Source organism: Syzygium oleosum, unplaced genomic scaffold, assembly GCF_021117445.2.
Source record: "Syzygium oleosum isolate NSW1041296 unplaced genomic scaffold, Sole_v2.1 Sole_v2.10, whole genome shotgun sequence".
In the NCBI taxonomy this organism is placed as follows: Eukaryota; Viridiplantae; Streptophyta; class Magnoliopsida; order Myrtales; family Myrtaceae; genus Syzygium; species Syzygium oleosum.
The window spans coordinates 11,524,815-11,549,038 of record NW_026607494.1 but is presented as its reverse complement, the minus strand read 5'-3'; the positions used below and the strand labels follow the sequence as shown (position 1 = coordinate 11,549,038).

Sequence of the window (24,224 nt, the reverse complement as noted above, 5' to 3'; positions counted from 1 at the left end):
AACCTAAAGTTGAGATTTTTTTTATTTGATAAAAAGAAGTTCGGAACAATATCGGCAATTGGATTTAAATGTTAGGGAATTAGGCTCGAGAAAATTCAAGGATGATTAAAGTGGGGATGACCCCTCAAATTATTTAATTTTTTTTTAAAGAAAGTCGTGCTCAGGATTCGAATTCGTCGATAATAGATAGAATTCGATGCAAATCTCTCTTCCTTTCATATTGGCCCCTCGCCGACTGTCTTCCTTTGGAAGAACATATATCTCCCGCCCTCTTGTAGATATGCTAGCACAAACACAATCCCCATCTTCCACACGAGTATCTTTTTGAATATCTTGCTTTTTATTTGCCAAAAATTCGGTGACGCAATCGCAAATTGAATCACGAGATCAATCCTCCTTAACTTGCGCTCCACGACAAATCTTATAAGAATCTGCTGATCTCTAGGAGCTCTTCTCTCTTCTACCTCTCTCTCTCTCTCTCTCTCTAAGAATCTGCTCTTACCTCCTTCTTGATCCTGAGTCATCGTGTCCTCATTTTGCTAATTCATCATCGCAATGTTGCGAAAACCTTTCCATGGATGGAGAGTGAAGCAAGAAATCCAGAAGTTGACGGCCATTCGCACCCCTTCACCTCGCCAATCGCCAGGCTCGCCCACTCACCCCACTCCACTCCCCCTCTCTTTCTCTACTGCCAGAACCTTCCACCCACGCCTCACTTTCGTTTTCCCCTCCAAGCCACCACATTTCCTCTCTCTACAAGCTCGATGGGCGACGTACTACTCTCGTGCCCCAAATCCCAAGGCATGTTTTTCTGCAATCTGTTTCCAGTTTTGATGGCTATAACTTATGAGGTGTCTGGTTTAGACCAAATTTTATGTCAGCATTAATCTATTTGCTATATCGTTTTGCATCTATTTTAACTGGACTCAACATATATCCTTCTGGACATCACTTCTGTGGTCTATACCGGACGTGAGTTTCTCCTAGCATATGAAGGAGCGGTTATACCGGGTGATCGCCCAATCTAAGGTGTTTTGTTGCTCATCTAAGTGATGAGAGCGTCTACGATACTGGCTTCAATATGAGAGATGCTTATTATGTTATTATGTAATAGTTAGGGTGTAATTCATTCTCCATGCATTTATTTCAAGGAAATGCAGCACAATATCCTTTTGAGCAGTAGAGCATAACCACTAACCGTATCGATTTCCTACATTAGAGGAGGCCTAAGAATCCAAAAGTCAATTTAACTCACATATATCCTTCTGGATCTCACTTCTGTTATTCATTAGCTTGAGGTTTCTCCCGCATGTGAGTTTCACGTAGAAGACAAAGAAGCAATGAAGTATGGCGGCAAGGTTATAGAGGGTGATCGCCCAGAACAAGTATTGCCTTCTCTTCCCTTCTTCTCTAAGGTGTTCGGTTGCAAGTGATGGCTGTACAGAGTACTTTCTGGTTATCTTATTATCTAATAAACAGGTGTTATTCTCCATGCATTTATTTCAAGGAAATGCAACACAACATCCTTTTTGAGCAGTTGAGACAACTGGTCAACCATGTCAATTTCCTACGCTAGATGATTAAGTATCCAAAAGTCAATTTAACTCATATATATCCTCCGGATCTCACTTATGTTATTAATTAGCTTGCTAGTAAGCTTGAGCTCTCTCCCGGACGTGAGTTTCGTGTAGCAGATGGAGAAGAGCATGATTACCGACCAAAAGTATTGCTTTCTTTTCACTTCTTTAAGTGTTCTGTTGCTCTGTTGCTGTTTTGCCTTCTTTTCCCTTCTTTCTCTAAGGTGTTCTGTTGCTGTACTAAGTGATGGCTGGAGAGACGATGCTGGCTTCAACAATTGCTTATTATGTAATGGTTGGGGGTGTAATTCATTCTCCATATATTTTTGGAATGCAGAGCAATATCCTTTTGAGCAGCAGAGACCACTTCATTCTGATGGCCAATCATGTAGCTAGAGGATAGCTAAGAATCCAAAAGTCAATTCAACTCACTTATTTTGTTGCATTTTTAGTAGTTGATCGACTTTTATGGACATTGTGAATCTTCATAGATGATTGCCATATTTGACTTCTATCTGGATTACCCTTAGTTGCGATCTTGAATTGTAGTTTTTAGATGCTCCAGTTATACAAAGCATTATTTATCTGTTTACTTTAGTTCGTGCTCTTTAAATTTCATTGCCTCTCTCTTCTCTAGGAAACTATCTGTTTGGTAAGAATGTCACTCTGGGAAAGGACAAAGCTGGAGGCTTCAACACTTGTGTATGAAGTGGTAAGATTTATTGCATTAGATCTCATTGAAAATATTGCGAGTGCTTCTTGCATGTGGTATAATGGACCATCAGAGAGAAGTCATTACGTGTTTTCTGCATTAGCAGACGTCTCAGGACGAGGTGGACCGTTTTTATCAAGAAATGAGCAAGGAAGTGGAGACACTTCTTCATGAGCGAGATCAGTGAGTATTCTCTTTATTTTTCAAGGTTTCGTTGAATAGATCTGTCCTCTGTTGAGGATGACACCAGAGTCCAGACTATGTTGCTTTCCATTTTTCATTTTGCAGTTTTAGTTACTTTAACGTCCGGTTGTAGGAGGACGCTACCCGAGGAACTCTCCAAGAGCGTGGTGGTCACGTGTGTGACCGATGGAGGCATGTGTGACGTGTTCGTGCTCCGGACGAAACAGAGGTCTCAAGTGAGTGTTGTGAAGGTTCGAGTTCTAAATTTTGGATTTGGAATGAATTTTGACGATGGTTTGGGAGAGGAAAATGAAGGGAAATGGAAATGAGACTTGGAAAATTGAGTTCTTGCATTTGGGCTTGATGATCTGTTTGGTTGCCCACAAAATGTGGCAGTGAAAGAGAATCGGATTCATCCACCCTAATTTGTCAGGCCATAATCTGTGCAAATTTAATGTTTGTGCCGTAAATGTAATAATATGGCTTTGGTTGCAGGAATCATGCAGAGAAATAGAAGTAAAATCCGTGACGACTTACGTGCAACCACAGGTCTTTTTCTATTCGTGCTAATTGAGGATGGATCATGTTGTCGGGGTTTCGCATTGTGCATTGTTTTATGCGTCAGAACGACCTTGTGTTCCTTGATTGGGGTTCCTGTTTGGGTGCAGGTGACATCTGACCAGTACCCTGGTAATCTGCTTGAACGACTGAGGCTAAAGCGGGATTATAAGGTGTCTTATATGAATGTTTATCGTAGTCTTTGGGCTTGTTTCTTTACAAATTTATTCTCACAAACCTGCATGGGTGGCTTCATTGGGTCAGTTTTCCTTCCGCAAGCAAAAAGTTTAGTGACACTCACAAGCATTGACCAATTAGTGGATGATGATAGCTTTTAATAGGTTGTGTGACACTTGTTTTGTTTTTGACACTAGAACTGCCTTCACAATATCTTACTTTTTTTTCCCATAGATTTTCTAGCTTAATCCTGTTATTCTAATTAACATCTTGTTGGTTTTCCTTCTGAAGAAGAACCAGAATATCGAGCATTATACTCGAGGAGAAGAGTATTTTGACATATATTTTGTGGCAATTTTTTGTCATGGAAGTGAATGTCTTCAGTGTACATTAAATGCTCTCTTGGTTAGTATCATTAAATACAAATCTAAAGGATCAATTTGATTTCATCTCCATCTATGGGTGGTTTCTAGTGGTCAATCCAACAGGTATCCTTTACGACCAGTCATGTGCCAAGGCATGTTTTTTTGCAATTTGTTTCAAGTTTTGATTGCTATAACTTATGAGGTGTCTGGTTTAGACAAACTTTTATGTCAGCATTAGCCTGTTTGCTATCCTTTATGTGGTGTCTGGTTTAGAACAACTTTTATGTCAGCATTAGTGTGGTGGCTATATCCTTTTGCATCTCTTTTAACTGGACTCAACATATATCCTTTTGGATTTTACTTCTGTTATTTATTAGGTTGTTAATAAGCTTGAGGTCTCTCCCGGACAGGAGTCTCGTGTAGCATTTAAAGAAGCAATGAAGTATGGTGGCAAGGTAATACCGGGTGGTTGCCTAGAACTAGTATTGCCTTCTTTTCCCTTCCTTCTCTAAGGCGTTCAGTTGCTGTTCTAAGTGATGGCTGTAGAGAGCGTATATCGGCTACAACGATTGATACTCATAAATCAATGTGAGAGATGCCTATTATGTGATAGTTAGGGAGTAACTCATTCTCCATGCATTTATTTCCAAGGAAATGTAGCACTGTATCCTTTTGAGCAGCAGAGCATAACCACTTCATTCTATCTAAAGGCCAACCATGCCAATTGCCTACACTAGAGGAGGGCTAAGAATCCAAAAGTCAATTTAACTCACATATATCCTTCTGGATCTCACTTCTGTTATTTATTAGCTTGCTAATAAGCTTGAGGTCTATCTCGGATGTGAGTTTCGTGTAGCATATGAAGATGCAATGAAGTATGGAAGCAAGGTTATACTGGGTGATTTTTTTATATATATTGGGTGATTGCCCACTACAAATTGCCTTCTTTTCCCTTCCTTCTCTAAGGTGTTCTTTTCTTCTAAGTGATGGCTGTAAAGAGCGTCTATGATTCTTTCTAGTTTATCAGCTTCAATGATTGATACTTAGAAATCAATGCGAGAGGTGCTTATTATCTTATAGTTAGGGGTGTATTTCATTCTCCATGCATTTATTTCCAAGGAAATGTAGCACAATATCCTTTTTTGCAGCAGAGACCACTTCATTCAAAAGGCGGCCAACCATGTCGATTTCCTACACTAGAGGATGGCTTAGAATCCAAAAGTCAATTCAACTTACTTATGTTGTTGCTAGTAGTTGATGGACTTTTATGGACATTGTGGATCTTCATGGATGATTTCTATATTTGACTTCTATCTGGATTACCCTTAGTCGCGTTCTTGAATTGCAGTTTTTAGATGCTTCAGATATACTAAGCATTATTTATCGGTTTACGTGCTCTTTAAATTCCATTGCTTCTCTCTTCTCTAGCATGACTTTGCTCTATGACAGTCACAGGTTACCCTCCTTAGGACGTGGGTAATACAACCCTGGGAAAAGATAATGATAATTGTTGCATCACTTTTGCTTTTAAAGGTAAGATTTATTGCGTTCGATCTCATTGAAAATGTTGCGAGTGCTTCTTGCATGTGGTATTGTGGACCATCAGAGAGAAGTCAATCCACTTTGCATCTGTCGGTTAGTTTTGACAATTGATGGTTTATAAATGCTAAATCGTGTCATGATCTTTTCTTTTTTTGCATTTGATGTTTATGTTAACTTGTGTTGTTGCTTTTGTTAGGAAATGGATTTTGTGGAAGGTCCTTCGAAAGAGCCGGCCATTTCTACCGTCAGAATGCTCTCGGCTTTGTGTGTCGCGTTTCCTGGGGTGGCCATCCTATCCGGTATCTACTTTGGATGGAAGATCTGTTGGATAACCTTTGGGAACTGATTTACATGTGACAACATAATTTACATGGATGCAGCACAATGGAAATTGCGTATAATCAACCTTATTTAGTGATTTTTATCAATGGCAAATGTAATTTTAGTAACAAGTTGTAAAGCTTCTGGTACTCAAGTAGATTGTTACATGTCACACCTGAGCAAGACGCGTCAATAGATTCTTATAAGTTGGTTGCGTACTTGTTTTCTCATCTAGAAGTCGAAGGTTGCATTTCTGTATTTGATGCTTGTGATGCTACAGAATTGATTGAATGAGACGGGGAAAGATTAGGAAGGTAGAATATTGTGGGAGAATTTTCGTTGAAGTTTCAAATTAGAGCAAGTGGTATTCAAAGGAGGATTGCCATGATAAGGGATAGTGACTAGACTTGCTCAATGGACGATGTGTCTTAGTAGTGGGTGCATAATGCGGCATGGCGGATCAATACTTGTAGATCAATTGTGGCTTGTCAGCTTGTTAGGATCTCTTAAGCTCACCGGGTCAAAAGCTAAGCAAGCAATTTCATTCTTGGGTCGCTCATCCTTAAAACCTATATACGAAGAAAAGTACATACTCTTTCATTGATGGGCAGGCCTGAAAAGTGGTTGTTAGACTACACATCTGGTTCGACAATGCATCTCCCAAGAAAACCAACTCCTTGTTGGGTTTGCTCCAACTTAGAACGGCCTACTTCAAATGTTGACTTATTTAAGAAATGCGAATCAAAACGCCCCTAACGTCAAATACAATATTCGATAAATTTAAATTTCGAAGTTTGATAAACATCGGAGACCATGTCCATCTGATTTAGTTTCGTAGTAATTCTTGATGTGACTGATATTCCTATTTTGAACTTGTAATGTGATCTACCTTCATCCGCTCAAAACTAATCGATATGCCATGGTAATTTGCCAAGATGATAATTTGCAGCGTCTTAGGCTCTGTTTAGTTTATGAAAAATGAATGATTTTAAAAAATATTTTTCAAATTATTCATTTTTCGCGAAACAAAACGTATCCTTTAGTTCTCTCGTAAACGCGGCTAAAATGTCCAAGATTTACAGCTTCCTAGTCCCCAGATACAATTGCACATGAAACCTCCTCTCGGTCGTAACGCGTAGAAGAGCACTTCGGCGGCTAAAGTGTTCTCGAGCCCTTACATTACATTTCACCATTAAGGCAAAAAAAGAAAAGCTTGCGACTTTGATTGTGCCATCTCAAGTGATCATCGAATTTCTATTTTTGAAATTGCTTCGACTATTGTTTCTCTCAAATGGGAACTTCCGCTTGCAAACGTAGCTTGTCACCATCCTTGGGGCAGTTTAGTAGAACCATTCTGTCCCAAATCAGGGCAAAATTCTTAACAAGATTATAGACACTCGAAACAAGATTTGTGAGCAAACTACTCCAACATACACTAGTAGCAAGAATGTCCCCGGCCTTTCAGGAACAAGAACATGAGAAAGGACAATAAGATTTTCTTCTCTTTTTTTTTGTCGAAGAAAGGACAATGAGATTCAAATATCTGTAATTTGAATTCCACAAAGAGTGGCAAAATTGGGAATGTATGAGGCGTTTCCAGGATCAAGTGGCACTGCAAACACAAAATCTCCTCTTCTTCTTCTTCTTCTTTTTTTGTTAAGTTTTCAAACCCAATAATTGAACACAAACGAGAAGGAAAAAAGAGACGAGGGATTATGTTTGCTCAGTGGAAGGAGAAGTCGTTTATTGAAAGAAATGGGCCCACGGAGTGTGATTCACTGCCCCCATCGACACCCTCTGTGAGTGCCTTCACCTCATCATCGCATCTCTATCCCACCCAAAAGAATCGATCTTGTTTTCGAAAAGGATAGACTTTGAAGAAATCCCTATTGAAAAATTGATATTTCAAGAATTACAAGGGCTTCAGTTTGTGTAACAATCAGATCATTGACGATGAGTCTCGCCGAAATCCGCTAAGATAAATATTGATTCAACATCACAAGCCCATCTCAACACCAGAAGCAAACTCACAACAGAATACGACTTACGCCAAAATGCAATAATGAAGGAATCGATTCAATTATGTCATCGAGAGTGGAGAGAATGCTCAGACAGCCAACGGTTGTTGACACCTAAATTTTGCCAAGTCCATTTAAAATTTTATCGCATAAAAAATTAGGATTTAAATTTTACCCCTAAACCAAAATATTTTCATTAAATTGCATGGCATATAGACATTAAGCACATTTGCATTAATAGGGCCTAGTAGAACATATTCAAAAAAAAAAAAAATCCGGGCCAAGCCAGTCGGCCCGTTCCTTTTCTTTCCCTTTTTATTTTCGCACAGCCCATCTTTTTTTTCTCCCCTTTTTTTTCATTTTCGAGCAGGCCAGCCTTTTTCTCCCAGGCCCGGCCCACATGCTATTCATCTTCCCCCTAGCGTGGTCAACACTTCTGAAGCATACGGGGGGAATAGAACAGAACGCAGAAGCCAGAGGGCAGTGGCAGGGAGCCGGGGACCGCCCGGCATGATCCACGGGTCGGGGCCAGGTCGGCAGTGCGGACTGGCGATGGCAGGGGCCATGCACGTCTCCTGGCCAGCTCCGCGTCGCTGGCCAGCTTTAAGAGGGGCGGAGAAGGAGTCCGAGAGCGTCGAAGAGTGAGATCCGAGGTTGGACGGCCTCCCATCGGTGACTGCCACGCCTTATTAGTGGCTGGCGAAGCTCCGACACGCCCTATTTCTCGCGGTAGGTCTCGGTCCCGAGCTTTTGTCAGGTTTTCATTGGCGCGATTTCGGCGTCAATTTCCTAAGGATTTAGGCTCGGAGGCGTGCGAGGCGACCGGACATAGTCCGATCTATCACGCTTGCCCCCGTTTGCAGCCGCTGAGCCAGATAGGGAGTACCGCAACGGCAGCCCCCTTCCCCTGTCTCTGCTTCTATTCTCGGGTTCACTAGCCGAAGCTCACGGCCGCCAAGCTCGCGCGAGTTTGGGCCCGTGACGCCTCGTGCTTGCTCCTGCTCTCCGTGCGTCTAGTGTCAACGATTTCGATCCATTTTGAGCCTTGATCGAACCTAAAATCTCTCTTTTTCGTTGCGCTCTCCAACTGTTTGATGTTATGCATGAGTGAGATCCGGTTTCCTTTCCTTGGTGTATGATGCGTTCCGGAGACTTGGCCGTCTCTCTCTTTACTTGTGGTGTCTCGGATGTGTCGCCAAGCATGGGGTGGAAGCTCAGTCGTCGGCTGGTGGCTCGGGTGACAGAGAAAGCTCGCGGTTCGACCGTTGTCCGGGCGTGATCGCGAGAAGGGGAGGCCAGTCAATCCCTCACCGGGACTAGGCTGGTTCACTACTGGCCAGCCCTTCGCCGAGCCTCGGATGGTCCCGGCCGGTCGCCGGTCGCAAGGCTGTGACCCGGACGAAGGACGCTCGCCATCCTCGTCGAGGTGGCGACGCGGACCGTGGCGGTCGAGCATGGGCTCGGCTACCGGATCGGAAACCCTGGCCGCGGAGGCCAAGGCCCAGCAGGGCGGTGGCTAGACAAGATCCTGGCCATGAGAACGGAGTGGCCGCTCCAAATAGGAGCGGCGATCGACATTCGGGCGAGCGGGTCGCAAGTTGGGTAGGTTTTTCGCGAGTCAGGTTGGCGACCGCGAACCGGGTAGGGGAAATGGGTCGAAATCGGGTAGGGTTTTATTTAGTGTTTAGGCTGGTATGTTTAGGGTTTTTGGGTTTTAATTCTTGTTGGGCTTTTGTTTTTTTTTAAAACAAAAAAATTTCGGACTGGGCCCTTTTTTCTTGTTTTAATCGACCGGATTAGGCTCAACAAATTAGCCTAGTCCGATGGTGGACCCGGGCCGGCGCGCCCGGGTTTGTCCCAACCTAGGTCCGTTTGTTACATTATTTTTAATATTATATTATTATTTTAATATTTAAAAATCAAAAAAAAATTTGAAAATCAAAAAGATATTATTTGGGCTTTGGAATTGGCTTTTCTTGCCATTTTGTATGATTAGTGTCATGTATGATTGCACCTAGCTTGATTCACACACTTTGAATTGCGCATTTAATTTAAACTCGCATATTGTCGATTTTGCACGATAGGTTCAGGTGTTGATTGTTGCTTTCCTTAGCTTGGTTAGAAATGGAATTTTGATACTCCCAATTAATGTGAACACGTTAGGCGGTAATTGAATAAGGTTAGGTACCGAAATGGCACTAGTTTTTCTATTAGTGTAACCAAGTTCCCTTACCCATTGAATCTCTGGTTTGTAGAAGTGAAGCATTTCTCCCATGCTTTACTTGGGTGTCTAATCGACCCATCACAAACCGATTATTGACGACTCCTAGATGAAATTGATTTGCACGTTAACAACCTAAACCCTAAGTCGCGAGTTAGTATGGACTTGGGATAGCCTAAGCTAGGTTTAGACTTAATAATCCATTAGCCAAACCCCTTAGGCGGCGAGGCTGGTTTAGGGAGGTCGCGACAGCTTGGCGACTCCATTGGGGACTTCTTAGTGGATTTTGGCCGTTTATCTTGTTCAAATACATCCCTAACGTGAATTTTCTTGCCATTGATCCCTTATTTTGTAGGTTTGGAATTTGGGGAATAAATGTTTATTTTTCGGATGATTGAAGCATTATTTGCTTATAAACCGTTGTGCATGCTTTAAATGTTTTAGCACTATACTGTTGCACACACATCCATGCTGCCGAACCTAGGCCGCACTAGGAATGTTTAGGATGGTATTGAGTTGGATACGACTTCGACCGCGAGGCCGCGTAGTAGACGTCGCCCAACTCAATCTCGAAAGCTTCTTTCTTGGTATTGAGAATGCTTACCTTTGCCCCCCAGGCCGCGTCGCATCGAGGTATCATTCTTGACTGAATCGGAGTCACGAAGACTTGGCTTAGTACGCGAGGCTGCGACTAGTCATCCCATACTTGTAGCTCCAATTTGTTGAGCCATCTAGAGTAGAAGTCAAGCTACACGTTTCATGAGCATGTCTATGTGGTTGTCATGATTGTTTGGTGAAGTAAGTTCTATACACTTTAATTTTGCAATTTACTTACCTTCATGCTTTGGCTGGTCCGTGACAATTAGGTTGGTCGAGTCTTGGTCTATATGCAATGGGAAGATCCGACATTCAATTCATTCCTACTCCGAAGGCCGAACTCAAGTATTGGTAGGATCAATTGGATCATGAGGGCCGAGCCTATGTGGAGAACAGACTTGGTCACCTTTTGCCTCTCCTCGATATTAACATCCAAAGTGAAGTCATGCAAGCAATAGCTCATTTCTAGTGTCCCCAAATATCCACGTTCATATTCGATAAGCATGAGTTGACTCCGACTTTGGAAGAATATAGCGTTGCCATAGGAAAACCTTTGGATTTGGAGTTAATCGATCCACCCCTTGGGTTAGAGCTAGAAGCGATTTTGTTTGACTTTCTTAGGATGAATAAGAACCAAATAAGAATAGTGCTAAAAGATAATTGTCATGCATGCCCGCTCTCTTCTTAGGTCAGTGTTTTGCAAATGCAGCGCCCCTTTTAAGAGGAAAAATCTTTCTTCTAGCTTTTTTTGGGTTCATGTTATTTCCCTTTCGTAAGAATGCTATCGATCCTTCCATTGCGTGGGTGGTCAGACAAATATGTGGAGGAGTTAGCTTTCTCAACACTATTTTGGCTAAAATATTTTTGTCGCTCACCCGATTTAAAGAAAATGAAGAAAAGGTTTTTCGTGCTTCCGTCAAACTTTTACAAATCTGGTTCTTTTCCCATATAAGTAGGTTCGGTATTCACATGAACATCAGTGACATTAGTGAGACTAATCACCCTATTTAGACATTTAAGAATCATCAAGATCAAACGCCGAACTTTTCTTTCTCGGGATGGGTAAATTTGTTGAAGAATCTGAAAATCAAGATTTTCCTATGGCAAGCTAAGTGGTTCCGACTTCGCAAGGCATGTCTCTCTCATGGCGATAATGAACCAATCCCATTGTTGGGAATTACTGGCATCACCTCCTACTACCCACTCCTAGTGGCCCGCCAATATCGGGTTGTCCAAGATCTATCGCCCCCTCTCAAGTTGGATTCGTTTCAAGTTCGATTTGTTAGAAAGGAAAAGGATTACAAAGGAGAGCTTCGCCGTGTTGAACAAGCCTGGTCCGCCTGCCATGCTCAAAAGCTAAATTGGCCTGAAGATGAGCTCGAGGGGAAGGAAAAGACATACTTTGCCACGACCAGATACATCCGTCGGAATAATATCCCCACCGAATTCCTCCCAAAGATCCCAGATGTGACAGAGAAGCCAACTCGCCAAGCGGAAATCAACTATCTCAAGAGGAGGGCGGAGAAAGCTAAAGGAAGTCTAAAGCATGTTGCTAAGGAGAATAGGCAATTGCGTCGAGTATTGGCTTCCGATTCGCATATAGATCAGGAAGAGTAAAATGGATCGAATTTGTTGTTTTGGATCTAGTCACTCCTTTCCTAATTCATTTGTCTTAGGTTTTTATTTGTTTCATTTTCGTTCGTTTTCTTTATTAGCTCGATGTTTAGGATCTTTGAGTTTTCAATTTCTAGTTCGCTTTTCGAGTTTAAGGGTGTTATTCAGCTAAGAACTATTTAATGAATGAATGAAAGCAACTAGACCATTGTCATGGACCGGTCTTCTATATGAATCGTGCACTTATGTATGCTCGCTTATATATGATTCGGGTGATCACGAATCGTCTATATTCACCAATCTGACCTCGTTCAACGCACGAAGATAGGAATCGAGAGACCAAGGCGCCGGAGGAGGAGACCTTCCGACGATCACCGTGTCCACGCCGATTCTGACAGTCCGCCAACACTCCCTTCCTCCACTAAGTCAAAGCTCCGGCTTCAAGGCAATCGTCGATTCAGACACAATCAAGGGCCACACGAATGAATATTGAGGAGCAAAATGCCCGTTTCACCGCTCTCGACAACAAGATCAATGATCTTGCGGCCCAGCTCACTCAGTTCACCAATGATATGAGGACCGCGCTGGCAGCACAGAATGCTAGTCAAGTCACACCTCAAGCCGTCCCCGAGCCTATAGAAGGACCCGGGAGAAGGAATGTTGCTAAGGAGGCATTAGGTTCTACACCCGTAGTAGTCGAACTAGACCCCATTTCGGAAGCCGTCAAGGCCCGTTTGGAGAAAGAGCATAACAAAAGGTTTACAAATATAAAAGAGAAATTCCGTGCGCTGCGGGGATATGAAGAGCATATGATCGAGGATCTGTCTCGATATGCACAAATGAGCTTTCCTGAGAAGTTCAAGATTCTTGACTTTATTAAGTATGATGGGACTAGAGACCCAAATATTCACTTGAAGTACTATTTAAATCAAATGGCGAGATATGCCCAGAATGTCCCATTAATGATCAAGACTTTTCAAGAGAGTTTAACGGGGCCTGCTTTGTAATGGTATGTGTTGTTAAAGCCCGAGAAGTTTGAGAAGCGGGAGGAGTTGGCCGAAGCATTCATCCCGCAATATAAATACAACACCGAGATAGCTCCCACACGTGAAGTGTTGACTCGAACTAAAAAGAAAAGAAGTGAGTCCTTCAGAGCTTTTGTTCAAAGATGGCGTACTCTCGCCGCTCAAGTCCGTCCTCCGCTCGATGAAAAGGAGCTATTGGATCTCTTCCTCAAGGCCCTACCTAATGATTTCTATTTGAAGTTGGTGGGTTCTGAATGCCTGACCTTCTCTCAGTTAGTAGATGTCGAAGAAAGGGTAGAGGGAGCTATGCATGATGGTAGATTGAACAAAGGGATTAGCCAGAAGATCCGGAATAGAAAAGAAAAAGATGTGAAGATCGTGTATGTACAAGCGCCGATTGTGACAAAGTCCCCTGCCTCATCCTCTCAAGGCCCGTCTGTGTTCCGAGAGAGGGCATATCAGAGTTATAAATTAAAAAGAAGGCACCGAGGCAATTCACTCCCCTGCCTAGACCTCTATCAAAGTTGTTGCCTATGCTGTTGAGAAAGGAAATGATAGCCAAAGAAGTGCCTCGAGATAATCCTCTAAAATTCCCTGGGTTCGACTTGTCGAAGTCTTGCAAGTTCCATAGAGGCGAGAAGGGTCATGATGTAGATAACTGCTTCACACTCAAGAACAAAGTTCAGAATTTACTCGACAATGGCATTTTATCCTTCAAGATTCCACCCCCTAATATCCAACAAAATCCGTTGCCTAATCATGCTGAGAATGTCAACGTGGTTACAAAGAAGGGGCAATGAGAGTAAGCAAATCGTGCTTTTGACGGTATGAAGAAGGAAGTTATTGGTGAGATTGAGCTTGAACTGCTAATTGGTCCAGTCTTTATTCTGGTCAACTTCCAAGTCCTAGATATTCCTAGTGTCTTCAATTTTCTACTGGGACAACCTTGGATACACACCGCTGGAGCTGTACCCTCGAGCTTGCATCAGAAGGTCAAATTCATCGTGGATGAGAAGCTGGTAACTGTTCATGGAGAAACTGATTTTAAGGTCTTTCACGATACTGCGATCCCATACATAAAATTCGAAAACAAGGCTGAATCAAGCTATCAGACTTTAGAGTTAGTCTCGATGTCCATGTGTCTGTGGGAACTATTATGCGAAACCCAGAAATAGCTAAGCCTTCGATCATGTCGAGCAGGGTGTTGCTCGAAAATGGTCATGTCCCCGGAACTGGCCTGGGACTACATGGCCAAGGTATCAAAGAACCCCTTCAGGTTTCCAAGTGGCGCAAAAGGACAAGCCTACGTTATCATGGAGGCGATTCTGGTGGTCGAGATAACCATGGAGGATGAGACAGTTTCGGAGGTCAAGGTCATCATGGGGGCCGTGGTGGCTGTGGAGGCCAAACTAATTATGGTAGTCAAAGAAGCAATGAAGACTGTGGTGACTACGGAGGCCTAGCTAATCGTGAAGGTTGCGGAGGTCGTGGGAGTCTATTTGGATTAGAAGAAGGTCAAAAGGGCTTACTTCTTCCGGAATTGAAAGAGATATTCCTGAGTCGACCCAAGATGCTACAAGAAGAGGAAGCCATTCTTGGCCTAGTTGATTTGTTCGAGGGAGAGTTTGCTTATACTATCATGGAAAGTGAAGAGGTCGAGCCCTCTGCTGCTACCGCCAACCTTTTGAGTAGGGATGTTGCTTTTCTTTCCTGTTTCGTCTTGTTTGAGTCTATGTTCATCCCTTCCATGGGAAGTCTATTTAGGTCTAGCTGTTGCTTTCCTTTGTAATCAAAATCTTGGACTGCGAGTTGTCAGTCCAAGACCTCAAGTCATGTAAACGGTTTTATCCTGTTAATAGAATCATGATCATATTTTATTAAGGACGTGTGGAAGTACCCAAACCAGACTGATGATGATGCTTTGAGGCCTGGACTTCCGCACGCTTCCTAGTTTCCAAAATCGTTTGCGGATAGGGACGTCCAAGGATATGAGGATGGATCCCTCATTTTCAAAAAATCTTTAAAAATGATTTCAAAATACGTGCATATCATTAGTTGCAATAACATCTGCCAATTTAATTACTAACCTTCTTTATGGCATCTCAGGCATAACATTTCACATAGTCATGATAGGTGCATATGTGAGTCGGATTTGCTTGACGAAAATTCCTTTGGGTCCGATAATGACAAGGATGACTGGACCAGAGAGGCATCGAACAGGATTGGATTCGGCATGAGGAGTCCAAGCCGTTGATCGCAGAGCCTACAATCACGATAAATCTGGGTGATTCGGAGAATGTTAGGGCAATCAAGATTGGAGCTGGCCTTTCTGAAATCAAGGCCAAAAGAATGATTGAGCTTTTGAAAGAATACCAAGACGTGTTCGCATGGTCGTATGCGGATATGCCGGGGTTAGATAAGGAAATTGTAGACCATGCTCTCCCGACTGATCCAAGTATCCCACCTAAGAAACAAAGGCTCAGAAGAACAAAACCCGAATTATCGAAGAAAATCGAAGAAGAAGTCATGAAGTTGTGGAAAGTGGGGTTCATAGAAGTGTCGCACTATTCTAATTGGATCGCCAATGTCGTCCCTGTCATGAAGAAGGATGGTCAGGTCAGAGTTTGTATTGACTACTGCGATCTGAATCGAGCGAGTTCAAAAGATGACTTCCCGCTGCCTCACATCGATGTGTTGGTCGATAGTACCGCGGGATTTGAGCTATTCTACTTTATGGATGGATTTTCTGGTTACAATCAAATTCGGATGAAAGAAGAAGATAAAAGTAAAACCTCCTTTATTACCCCATGGGGGACCTTTTGTTACAAGGTCATGCCTTTTGGCTTGAAAAACGCCGGGGCAACGTACCAAAGAGCAATGGTCACCCTGTTCCATGACATGATGCATAAGGAGGTTGAGGTCTATGTAGACGATATGATTGCCAAATCCAAACATGGAGAGGACCACATCGAGGTGTTGCGGAAATTGTTTAACCGACTCCAAAAGTTCAAGCTAAGACTTAATCCCACCTAATGTGTTTTCGGGGCAGAGTCCGGGAAACTATTGGGGATCATGGTCAGTAGTCGAGGCATTGAAATTGACCCATCGAAAGTTAAGGCCATTTGTGATTTGAAACCTCCTTCAACTGTCAAAGAGGTTCGGAGTTTGCTAGGAAGACTAAACTACATAGTGAGATTTATTTCTCAATTGTATGATACGGCTAAACCTTTCTTCAAGCTCCTAAAGAAGAACACCAAAGTTGAGTAAGATACCAACTGTCAAAAGGCCTTTAAGGAAATAAAACGATAGCTTTCTCATCCGCCAGTTCTGGTGCCATCTGTTCATAGAGTGCCATTGATACTCTATTTGACTATTCATGATGAATCGTTGGAAGCCTTGCTAGCTCAGATGAGACCAAGTGATGACAAAGAATGTGCGATATATTATCTCAGTAAGAAGTTTACTTCCTCCGAAATAAATTACCCCGAAGTTGAGAAAACGTGTGTGGCTTTGGTGTGGGTGTTACACCGCTAACGCCAATACACACTCCATCATCGGATTCTGCTTGTAACAGAGAATGATCCCATCAAATACTTGCTGGAAAAGCTCGCATTGGTCGGAAAGTTAGCAAAATGGCAAGTTCTGGTATCCGAATTCGATGTCCACAGCATGGCGTAGAAATCTATCAAGGGAAGAGCCATAGCTGACATGCTGGCAGAAAACTTCGAAAGGTCGAAAGACCATGATCAGTAAGTTCCCATAGAAGAGCGCATTTCAGAAATAGGGAGTAATAAATGGACTATGTACGTCGACAGTGCCGTTAACCTGACTGGGTAAGTTCTTATCTCCCCGACGAGTCAACATCACCCTGTGGTCGTCAAATTGGTATTCCCTTGTACCAACAATATCTCAGAATACGATGCGTGCATACTTAGATTGCAATTGGCCGTCGACACGAAAGTTAGGAAGTTGTAAGTCTACGGCGATTCCGCCCTCATCATTCTTCAAACAGAGGGTCAATGGTGAACCCGTGACCCTAAATTGATCCCCTACCATGAATTCCTTGAGGAGTTAATAAAGGAATTTGAGGAGATTTCTTTTGAGTATTTACCTCGATCGCAGAATCAGTTCACCGACGCCCTAGCCACATTGTCATCAATGTTACAAGTTATGGAAGGGTTAGACATCGAGCCACTAAAAATTGAAATTTTAAGACGTCCGACTTAGTGTTCGGCAATCGCGGACGAACCTGACAAGAAGCCATGGTATTATGATATCATGAACTATCTCCAAAGGGGTGAATACTCTCATGGAAGTGAACTAGCGAATCAGAAATACATAAGGAAGCTAGAGTCAAAATTCTTCATAAGTGGCAATGCTCTTTACAAGAGGTCTTTTGATTCAATTTTGTTGAAATGCGTTGATGCTAAAGAAACTAATCAGTTGATAAGATAAATACATGAAGGGGAATGCGGTCCACACATGAAGGATCATCTTTTGGCCAGAAAAATCATGAGATTGGGTTACTTCTGGATGGCTATGGAGGCTAACTGTATTCGGCATGTTCGTTATTGCCATCAGTGCCAAATCTATGCAAATAAAATCAACGTACCCCGAATGAATTGCGTCAAATGTCTTAGCCATGACCCTTCTCAATGTGAGGGATCGACATGATTGGGCCAATTAATCCTAAGGCTTCCAATGGACATCGCTTTATCTTGGTAGCCATTGATTATTTCACCAAGTGGATCGAAGCGAACTCATATGCTAATGTCACTACCAAGAATGTGGCCAAGTTTATTCGCCGTAACATCATCGCTTGCTATAGAGTCCCGGAGGTGATCATTACTGATAACAGCTCAAATTTAAACAACAAGATTGTGGATGGCTTACTCGGCGAGTTTCATATTCGCCACTTGAATTCCTTACCTTACCACCCACAAATGAATGGAGCTATGGAGGCAGCTAATAAGAACATAAAGAAGATCCTGTCAAAGATTGCCGACAATTATCGAGACTGGCATGAACGGCTACCTTATGCATTGATGGCATACTAAACTCCGATCCGCACTTCAACAAGGGCGACTCCTTTGTCGCTCGTTTATGGTATGGAAGCGGTTTTGCCAGTGAAAGTCGAAATCCCTTCATTAAGGATTCTCTCACAAGCTGAGCTCTCTGAGGAAGAGTGGACTCAACAAAGATGGATCAGTTGAACATGATCGATGAGAAGAGACTATAGGCTTTGTGCCATGATCAATGCTACTAAAAGCGAGTTGCAAAGTCCTTCAATCGCAAAGTCCGGCCTCGACATTTTGAAGTCGGAGATTTCGTACTAAGGAAAGTGTTGTCCCTCACACCAGAATTAGGTAGGAAGTTCGTCCCTAATTATGAGGGTCCGTATGTTATTAGAAAGGTGCTACCTGGGGGTGCCTTAATTCTTGTAGAAATGGATGGCCAAGAGTTGCCAAAACATGTAAATGCCGATTCGGTGAAAAAGTATTTTCCTTGAATGAAATCTGAGGCCTTAGAGCCATTTTTGATGCAATCCGAATCACTGTAGGTTATTCACATCATGCATATCATGCATACATGCAGACATGTTTACTTTGTAGGTTCCAAACAATCCGAAAATTGATCCACAAATGATCGGGCTGTCTTGGTAAGCATCCAACAAGCCAAATGCGAAAAAAGGGGGATTACCAAGTCATTAAGCCACAGGTAAGTACCCTTTTTCTTAATGCCAAAAGAAAATCAAATGGAAAATTTTCTTTGAAAAAAAAAAGTGGTTTTTGACAGGTTTGAGAAAAACTAGCATAAAAGTTGAAACTGTGAAAGCAAACTTTTCGTAAAAATTTTGAATATTGTCTTGACGCTTGGTGGATCATTCATTTTAAATTGAAATTCCCCATAGAGATTAGTCATCTCAAGCGATCTCAGCAAAATAAGAGGAAATATGTTAATCATGCCAAGTGAGAAACACTTAGAATGAGGAAAGCCAAGCCACTTCCAAACACGTCCTATAAACACTTTGAGAGTTGATTGTGAAAAGATCGTGTCTTAGGACGAGAGATTCATTCGCAAATAGAACATGGATCAAAGTGAAAAGAGGCATCTTTTTTATCCGTCTTACACACTACAGGTCCCTTTGAGCCTTTATACGTGAAGAGTTTATAAAATTACCCCTATCAAGAACCACCCCACAACGGGGCAAATTTGGAGATTTTGGTTGATAATATTTGGTGAAGAAGACGGGAAAGATTTCTTTACTCTTACTTGCATTAATCCTTTTGTGATAACTTCAGGTGAGTCCTTATAAAAGCTTGAAACATCCCAAAATGAAGAAGAGCATTTCTTTCTTTACCCAAATACTCATACCCTTTGCTTAGCCAAGTTGAGCCTGAATTTTCATTTCGAAAGCCTGAATGGCGATTATCTCCCCACACTGGGGCAAGGCATATGATTTACCAAGGCAATGGGTGCTTTTGGGACAACACATAAAAAAAAAAAAGAATCTCTCGAAAGTTCTAAGAGCTCGAACGGTTCAAATGAACAAAAGTCAAAAGAAGGCGGGGGGCATGAAAAAGCAGTGTGCCTAGTAAAAGCAAGGCAAAAAAAAATCAAGAAGCAAAATACTTACATGAAAAGAAAAAGAGGGATCATTGCAAATTGACTTTCGAGACAAGTCGAATTTCAAGAGGCAAGTGCCTTCGAAAAGATTGGATGATTTGGTAATGATGCCATGATAGTCGTCAACTCTTAAATACCATTCGAAAATTTCTAAACCTTTTGCGACTTTCATTGAACCAACATTATAACCCTTTCCAAAATCTCTTCTGATTGGGATGGTTCAGGCAGAAATTTGGACTTCCAATGAAGTTACCACTCGAAGAAGTGGGGGCAAAGTTATCTCATCTCATCTTAACGTTTCTTGACTTGTAAACCTGGTGGAGATGCTAATTTACAATTATTTCATTTCCTTAGCTGATAATGCTCATCCATTGTTGAAACCGTGACCAAACCTATATTACGGTCCTTTAAAAGATCTCTTAGATTGGTCAATGTATACTTATTGCGAATGATTCTCAAAACCCTCAACAGTAGTCATGTGAGGTATATTGAGTAATTAGACCATTTTCTACATTAATGGATGGGATCAAACAGCCTTCTTGAGGGTATGTGAGAAGTCATTTCCGACTAAAGAGCTCTTGTTTGGCGTACTTAACAAGCCTTCTTCATGGACCAAGGTCCTTTTTGACAAATATTTGTCTTCTAAGGGAATTTGATGATTAATGACATTCTCCAAGTCTGATGGCAATTTTGTGATATTGAACGATGCTGAATGTTTGCTAGACAATTAAAATCAGTTTGAATTGCTCGCACAATCAACACTTTCTTAGTAATGATGTTCTTCGCTACTAGAGAGTTTGTTAAGACACATTTTGTGCAGTGACCACTTCACTAGCTTGCAAATCGACAAGTGTGGTAAGCCTTAATGGCCTAGAATCATTTCCATATAGTAGATTTCCCCGGTGAAGTCGACATACATCGAGCTTCAACAGTTGCTTGAAACATTTTTTTACATGGAGCATTACCATAGCCCGTAGTGTCCCTTTTGACCTGATCATTGTGGAGATCCTCCGCATTATGATAGAAAATATTATTCCTTTTGGGTTTTATCCCCTTGGCAGTTCATAGGGTTTTAGCCCCTAGGTGGAATCTTTGACGTTCATAGGATTTTAGTCCCTAGGAGTTCCTTCGAGGCGTGGTTCCTATTGCCGTTCATAGGGTTTAGTACCTAGGCGGGATCATAGCTGTTCATAGGGTTTTTAGTCCCTAAGCAGAATCTTCGACATTCATAGGGTTTTAGTCCCTAGGCGTTCCTTCAAGGTATTGTTCCTCTTGTCGTTCATAGGGTTTTAGCCCCTAGGCGAAATCTTCAACGTTCATAGGGTTTTAGTCCCTAAGCGTTCCTTCGAGGCATTGTTCCTATTACCGTTTATAGGGTTTTAGTCCCTAGGCGGGATCATAGCTGTTCATAGGATTTTAGTCCCTAAGTAGAATCTTTGACATTCATAGGGTTTTAATCCCTAGGCGTTCCTTCTGGGTTTTATTCCATTTGCCATTCATAGAGTTTTAGCCCCTAGGAGGAATCTTCGACGTTCATAGGGTTTTAGTCCCCAGGCGTTCCTTCGAGGCGTTGTTCCTGTTGCCGTTCATAGGGTTTTAGCCCCGAGGCGGGATCATAGCTGTTCATGGGGTTTTTAGTCCCTAAGTAGAATCTTCGACGTTCATAGGGTTTTAGTCCCTAGCTGTCCCTTCAAGCTGTTGCTCCTATTGCCATTCATAGGGTTTTAGTCCCTAGACGGGATCTTAGCTACTCATAGGGTTTTGATCCCTAAGTGGAATTTCTGACATTCACAGGGTTTTAGTCCCTAAATGTCATTTTAGTTGTGCCCCCTAAAAAAAAAAATCCAATCACCCTTCATGCATCAGCCGTTGCGCCATCCCATGCCCTCCGCCAACAAAATTTAGGTGTCTTTTATCTCTAAGAACCTCTTCGAGTTCCCCTTCAAAGAGGGACAGCTGTTGACACTTAAATTTTGCCTAGTCCATTTAGGGTTTTATCGCATAAAAAATTAGTATTTAATTTTTAACCCCTAAACCAAAAAATTTTCATTAAATTGTATAGCATATAGACATTAGGCACATTTGCATTAATAAGGCCTATTAGAACATATTCGAAAAAAAAAAAGATTTCCAGGCCAAGCCGGTCGGCTCGTTCCTTTTTTTCCCTTTTTATTTTTGCACGGCCCATCTTTTTATTCTCCCTTTTTTTTCATTTTCGAGTGGGCCAACCTTTTTCTCCTAGGCCCGGCCCGTATGCTATTCATCTTCCCCCCAACGTGGTCAACACTTTTGAAGCGTACGAGGAGAACGGAACAGAAGCAGAAACAAAACGTAGAAGCCAAAGGGCAGCAACAGGGAGCCAGGGACCACCCGGCGTGATACGCGGGTGGAGGCTAGGCCGGCAGTGCGGGCTAGTGGTGGCAGAGGCCATGTGCGCTTGCTAGCCGGCTTTAAGAGGGGCAGAGAAGGAGTCTGAGAGCGATGAAGAGTGAGATCAGAGGTTGGACGACCTCCTGTCGGTGACCGCCATGCCTTATTCGTGGCCGGCGAAGCTCTGACACGCCCTATTTCTCGCGATAGGTCTCGGTCCTGAGCTTTTGTCGGGTTTTGATTGGCACGATTTCGAAGTCGATTTCCCAAGGATTTAGGCTTGGAGGGGCGCAAGGCGACCGGACGTATTCCGATCTATCACGTTTGCCCTCGTTCGCCGCCACCGAGCCGGATAGGGAGTGTCGCAACAACAGCCCCCCTCCCCTGTTTCTGCTTCTATTCTCAAGTTCACTGGCCGGATCTCGCGGCCGCCTGGCTTGCGCGAGTTTCGACCCATGACGCCTCGTGCTTGCTCCTACTTCTCCGTGCGTCTAGTGTCAGCGATTTTGGTCCGTTTCGAGCCTTGATCGAACCTAAAATCTCTCTTTTTCGTTGCGTGCTCCAACTGTTTGATGTTATGCATGAGTGAGATCCAGTTTCCTTTCCTTAGTGTATGATGCGTTCCAGAGCCTTAGCCATCTCTCTCTTCACTTGTGGTGTCTCAAATGTGTCGCCGAGCGTGGGGTGGAAGCTCAGTCGCCGGCTGGTGGCTCGGGTGACAGAGAAAGCTCGCGGTTCGGCCGCGGTCCAGGCATGATTGCGAGAAGGGGAGGCCAATCAATCCCTCGCCGGGTCTAGGCTAGCTCGCTGCTGGCCAGCCCTTTGTCGGGCCTTGGACGATCCCGGCCGATCGCCGGTCGCAAGGCGGTGACTCGGATGGAGGACGCTCGCCCCCCCTCGTCGGGGTGGCGACGTAGACCGTGGCGGCCAAGCATGGGCTCGACTGCCGGATTGGAAACCTGGCCGCGAAGGCCAGAGCCGGGCGGGCGGTGGCCGGACACGATCTCGGCCATGAGAACTGAGTGGCCGCTCCAAATAGGAGCAGCGCTGGCGTTCGGGCGAGCGGGTCGCAAGTTGGGTAGATTTCTCGTGAGTCCGGTCGGCAACCACGAACCGAGTCGCGCTAGTCTGGTCATGAGCGCTAAGGTTTCAACGAGCCGGGTCGGCGGCCACGAACCGTGTCGGGGAAATGGGTCGAAATCGAATAGGGTTTTATTTAGTGTTTGGGCTGGTGTATTTAGGGTTTTTGGGTTTTAATTCTTGTTGGGCTTTTCTTTTGGGCTTTTGTTTTTTTTAAAACAAAAAAATTTCGGGCTGGGCCCTTTTTTCTTGTTTTAATCGGCCGGATTGGGCTCAACAAATGAACCCAGTCCAGTGGTGGACCCGGGCCGGCGCATCCGGGTCAATCCCGACCCAGGTCTGTTTTTTTATATTATTTTTATATTTAAATTTTTTTAAAAAAATATTTAAAAAATCAAAAAAAATTTCGAAAATCAAAAAGATATTATTTGGGCTTTGGAATTGGCATTTCTTGCCATTTTGTGTGATTAGTGTCATGTATGATCGCACCTAGCTTGATTCACACACTTTGAATTGCGCATTTAATTTAAACTCACATGTGATCGATTTTGCATGATAGGTTTAGGTATTGATTGTTGCTTCCCTTAGCTTGGTTAGAAATGAAATTTTGAGACTCCCAATTAGTGTTAACACGTTAGGCGGTAATTGAACAAGGTTAGGTACCGAAAGGGCACTAGTTTGTCAATTAGTGTAACTAAAAACTCATACCCATTGAATCTCTGGTTCGTAGAAGTAAAGCATTTCTCCCGTACTTTACTTGGGAATCTAATCGACCCATCACAAATCGATTAGTGGCGACTCTTAGATGAAATTGATTTGCATGTTAACAACCTAAATCCTAAGTCGCGAGTTGATATGGGCTTGGGAGAGCCCAAGCTAGATTTAGACTTAGTAATCCATTAGCTAAACCCCTTAGGCGGCGGGGCCGGTTCGGGGAGGTTGTGACAAGGGTTAGCCTTCAACCACTAAGGAGTGAAAGCCACCATGTAGCAGAAACTTTAGTCCACATACTATTGCATCATCACTGCATTCACGCCCAGAGATTTAGGATGTGATTGTTTCCCGGGAAACGAATAATTTGAAAAAATATTTTTCAAAAAATGATCAATTGAGTCACTTACAAGAATGAATGAACATAATATATTTTCACCGTTCACGAAATCGTTTAAACATAAATTGTTGTCGATAATGAAAATATTTTTCATTGGTTAATCATTTCAAGAGATCATTTTTGGGA

At 42.9% G+C, this 24,224-nt stretch overlaps 1 protein-coding gene and 2 non-coding genes across 3 annotated transcripts; 1 reads left to right on the top strand and 2 right to left on the bottom strand.

The window, feature by feature from the left end:
* The first annotated feature begins 352 nt into the window (after positions 1-352).
* On the top strand, positions 353-4,190 carry LOC130139187 (uncharacterized). Its single transcript, XM_056315617.1, has 8 exons — positions 353-801; positions 1,293-1,385; positions 1,646-1,723; positions 2,215-2,289; positions 2,396-2,708; positions 2,968-3,021; positions 3,141-3,203; positions 3,950-4,190. The coding sequence occupies exons 1-5, from the start codon at positions 556-558 to the stop codon at positions 2,474-2,476; spliced, it is 573 nt and encodes a 190-aa protein (XP_056171592.1). The 5' UTR covers positions 353-555; the 3' UTR covers positions 2,477-2,708; positions 2,968-3,021; positions 3,141-3,203; positions 3,950-4,190.
* Positions 4,191-7,153: 2,963 nt separating this feature from the next.
* LOC115680069 (small nucleolar RNA Z152/R70/R12) lies at positions 7,154-7,262 on the bottom strand. Its single transcript, XR_004005583.1, has one exon. It is a non-coding gene; the product is annotated as a small nucleolar RNA Z152/R70/R12 (small nucleolar RNA).
* Positions 7,263-7,353: 91 nt separating this feature from the next.
* On the bottom strand, positions 7,354-7,441 carry LOC115680066 (small nucleolar RNA R11/Z151). Its single transcript, XR_004005580.1, has one exon. It is a non-coding gene; the product is annotated as a small nucleolar RNA R11/Z151 (small nucleolar RNA).
* Between the last annotated feature and the right edge of the window lie 16,783 nt (positions 7,442-24,224).

Bases quoted from the DNA above. Each gene is read 5' to 3' on its own strand.
- LOC130139187 (XM_056315617.1), top strand. From the start codon at position 556: ATGTTGCGAAAACCTTTCCATGGATGGAGAGTGAAGCAAGAAATCCAG. The intron at 1,724-2,214 runs GTATTGCTTTCT...TCTCTTCTCTAG, and splicing joins AGCATGATTACCGACCAAAA to GAAACTATCTGTTTGGTAAG. The intron at 2,290-2,395 runs GTAAGATTTATT...CTGCATTAGCAG, and splicing joins CAACACTTGTGTATGAAGTG to ACGTCTCAGGACGAGGTGGA.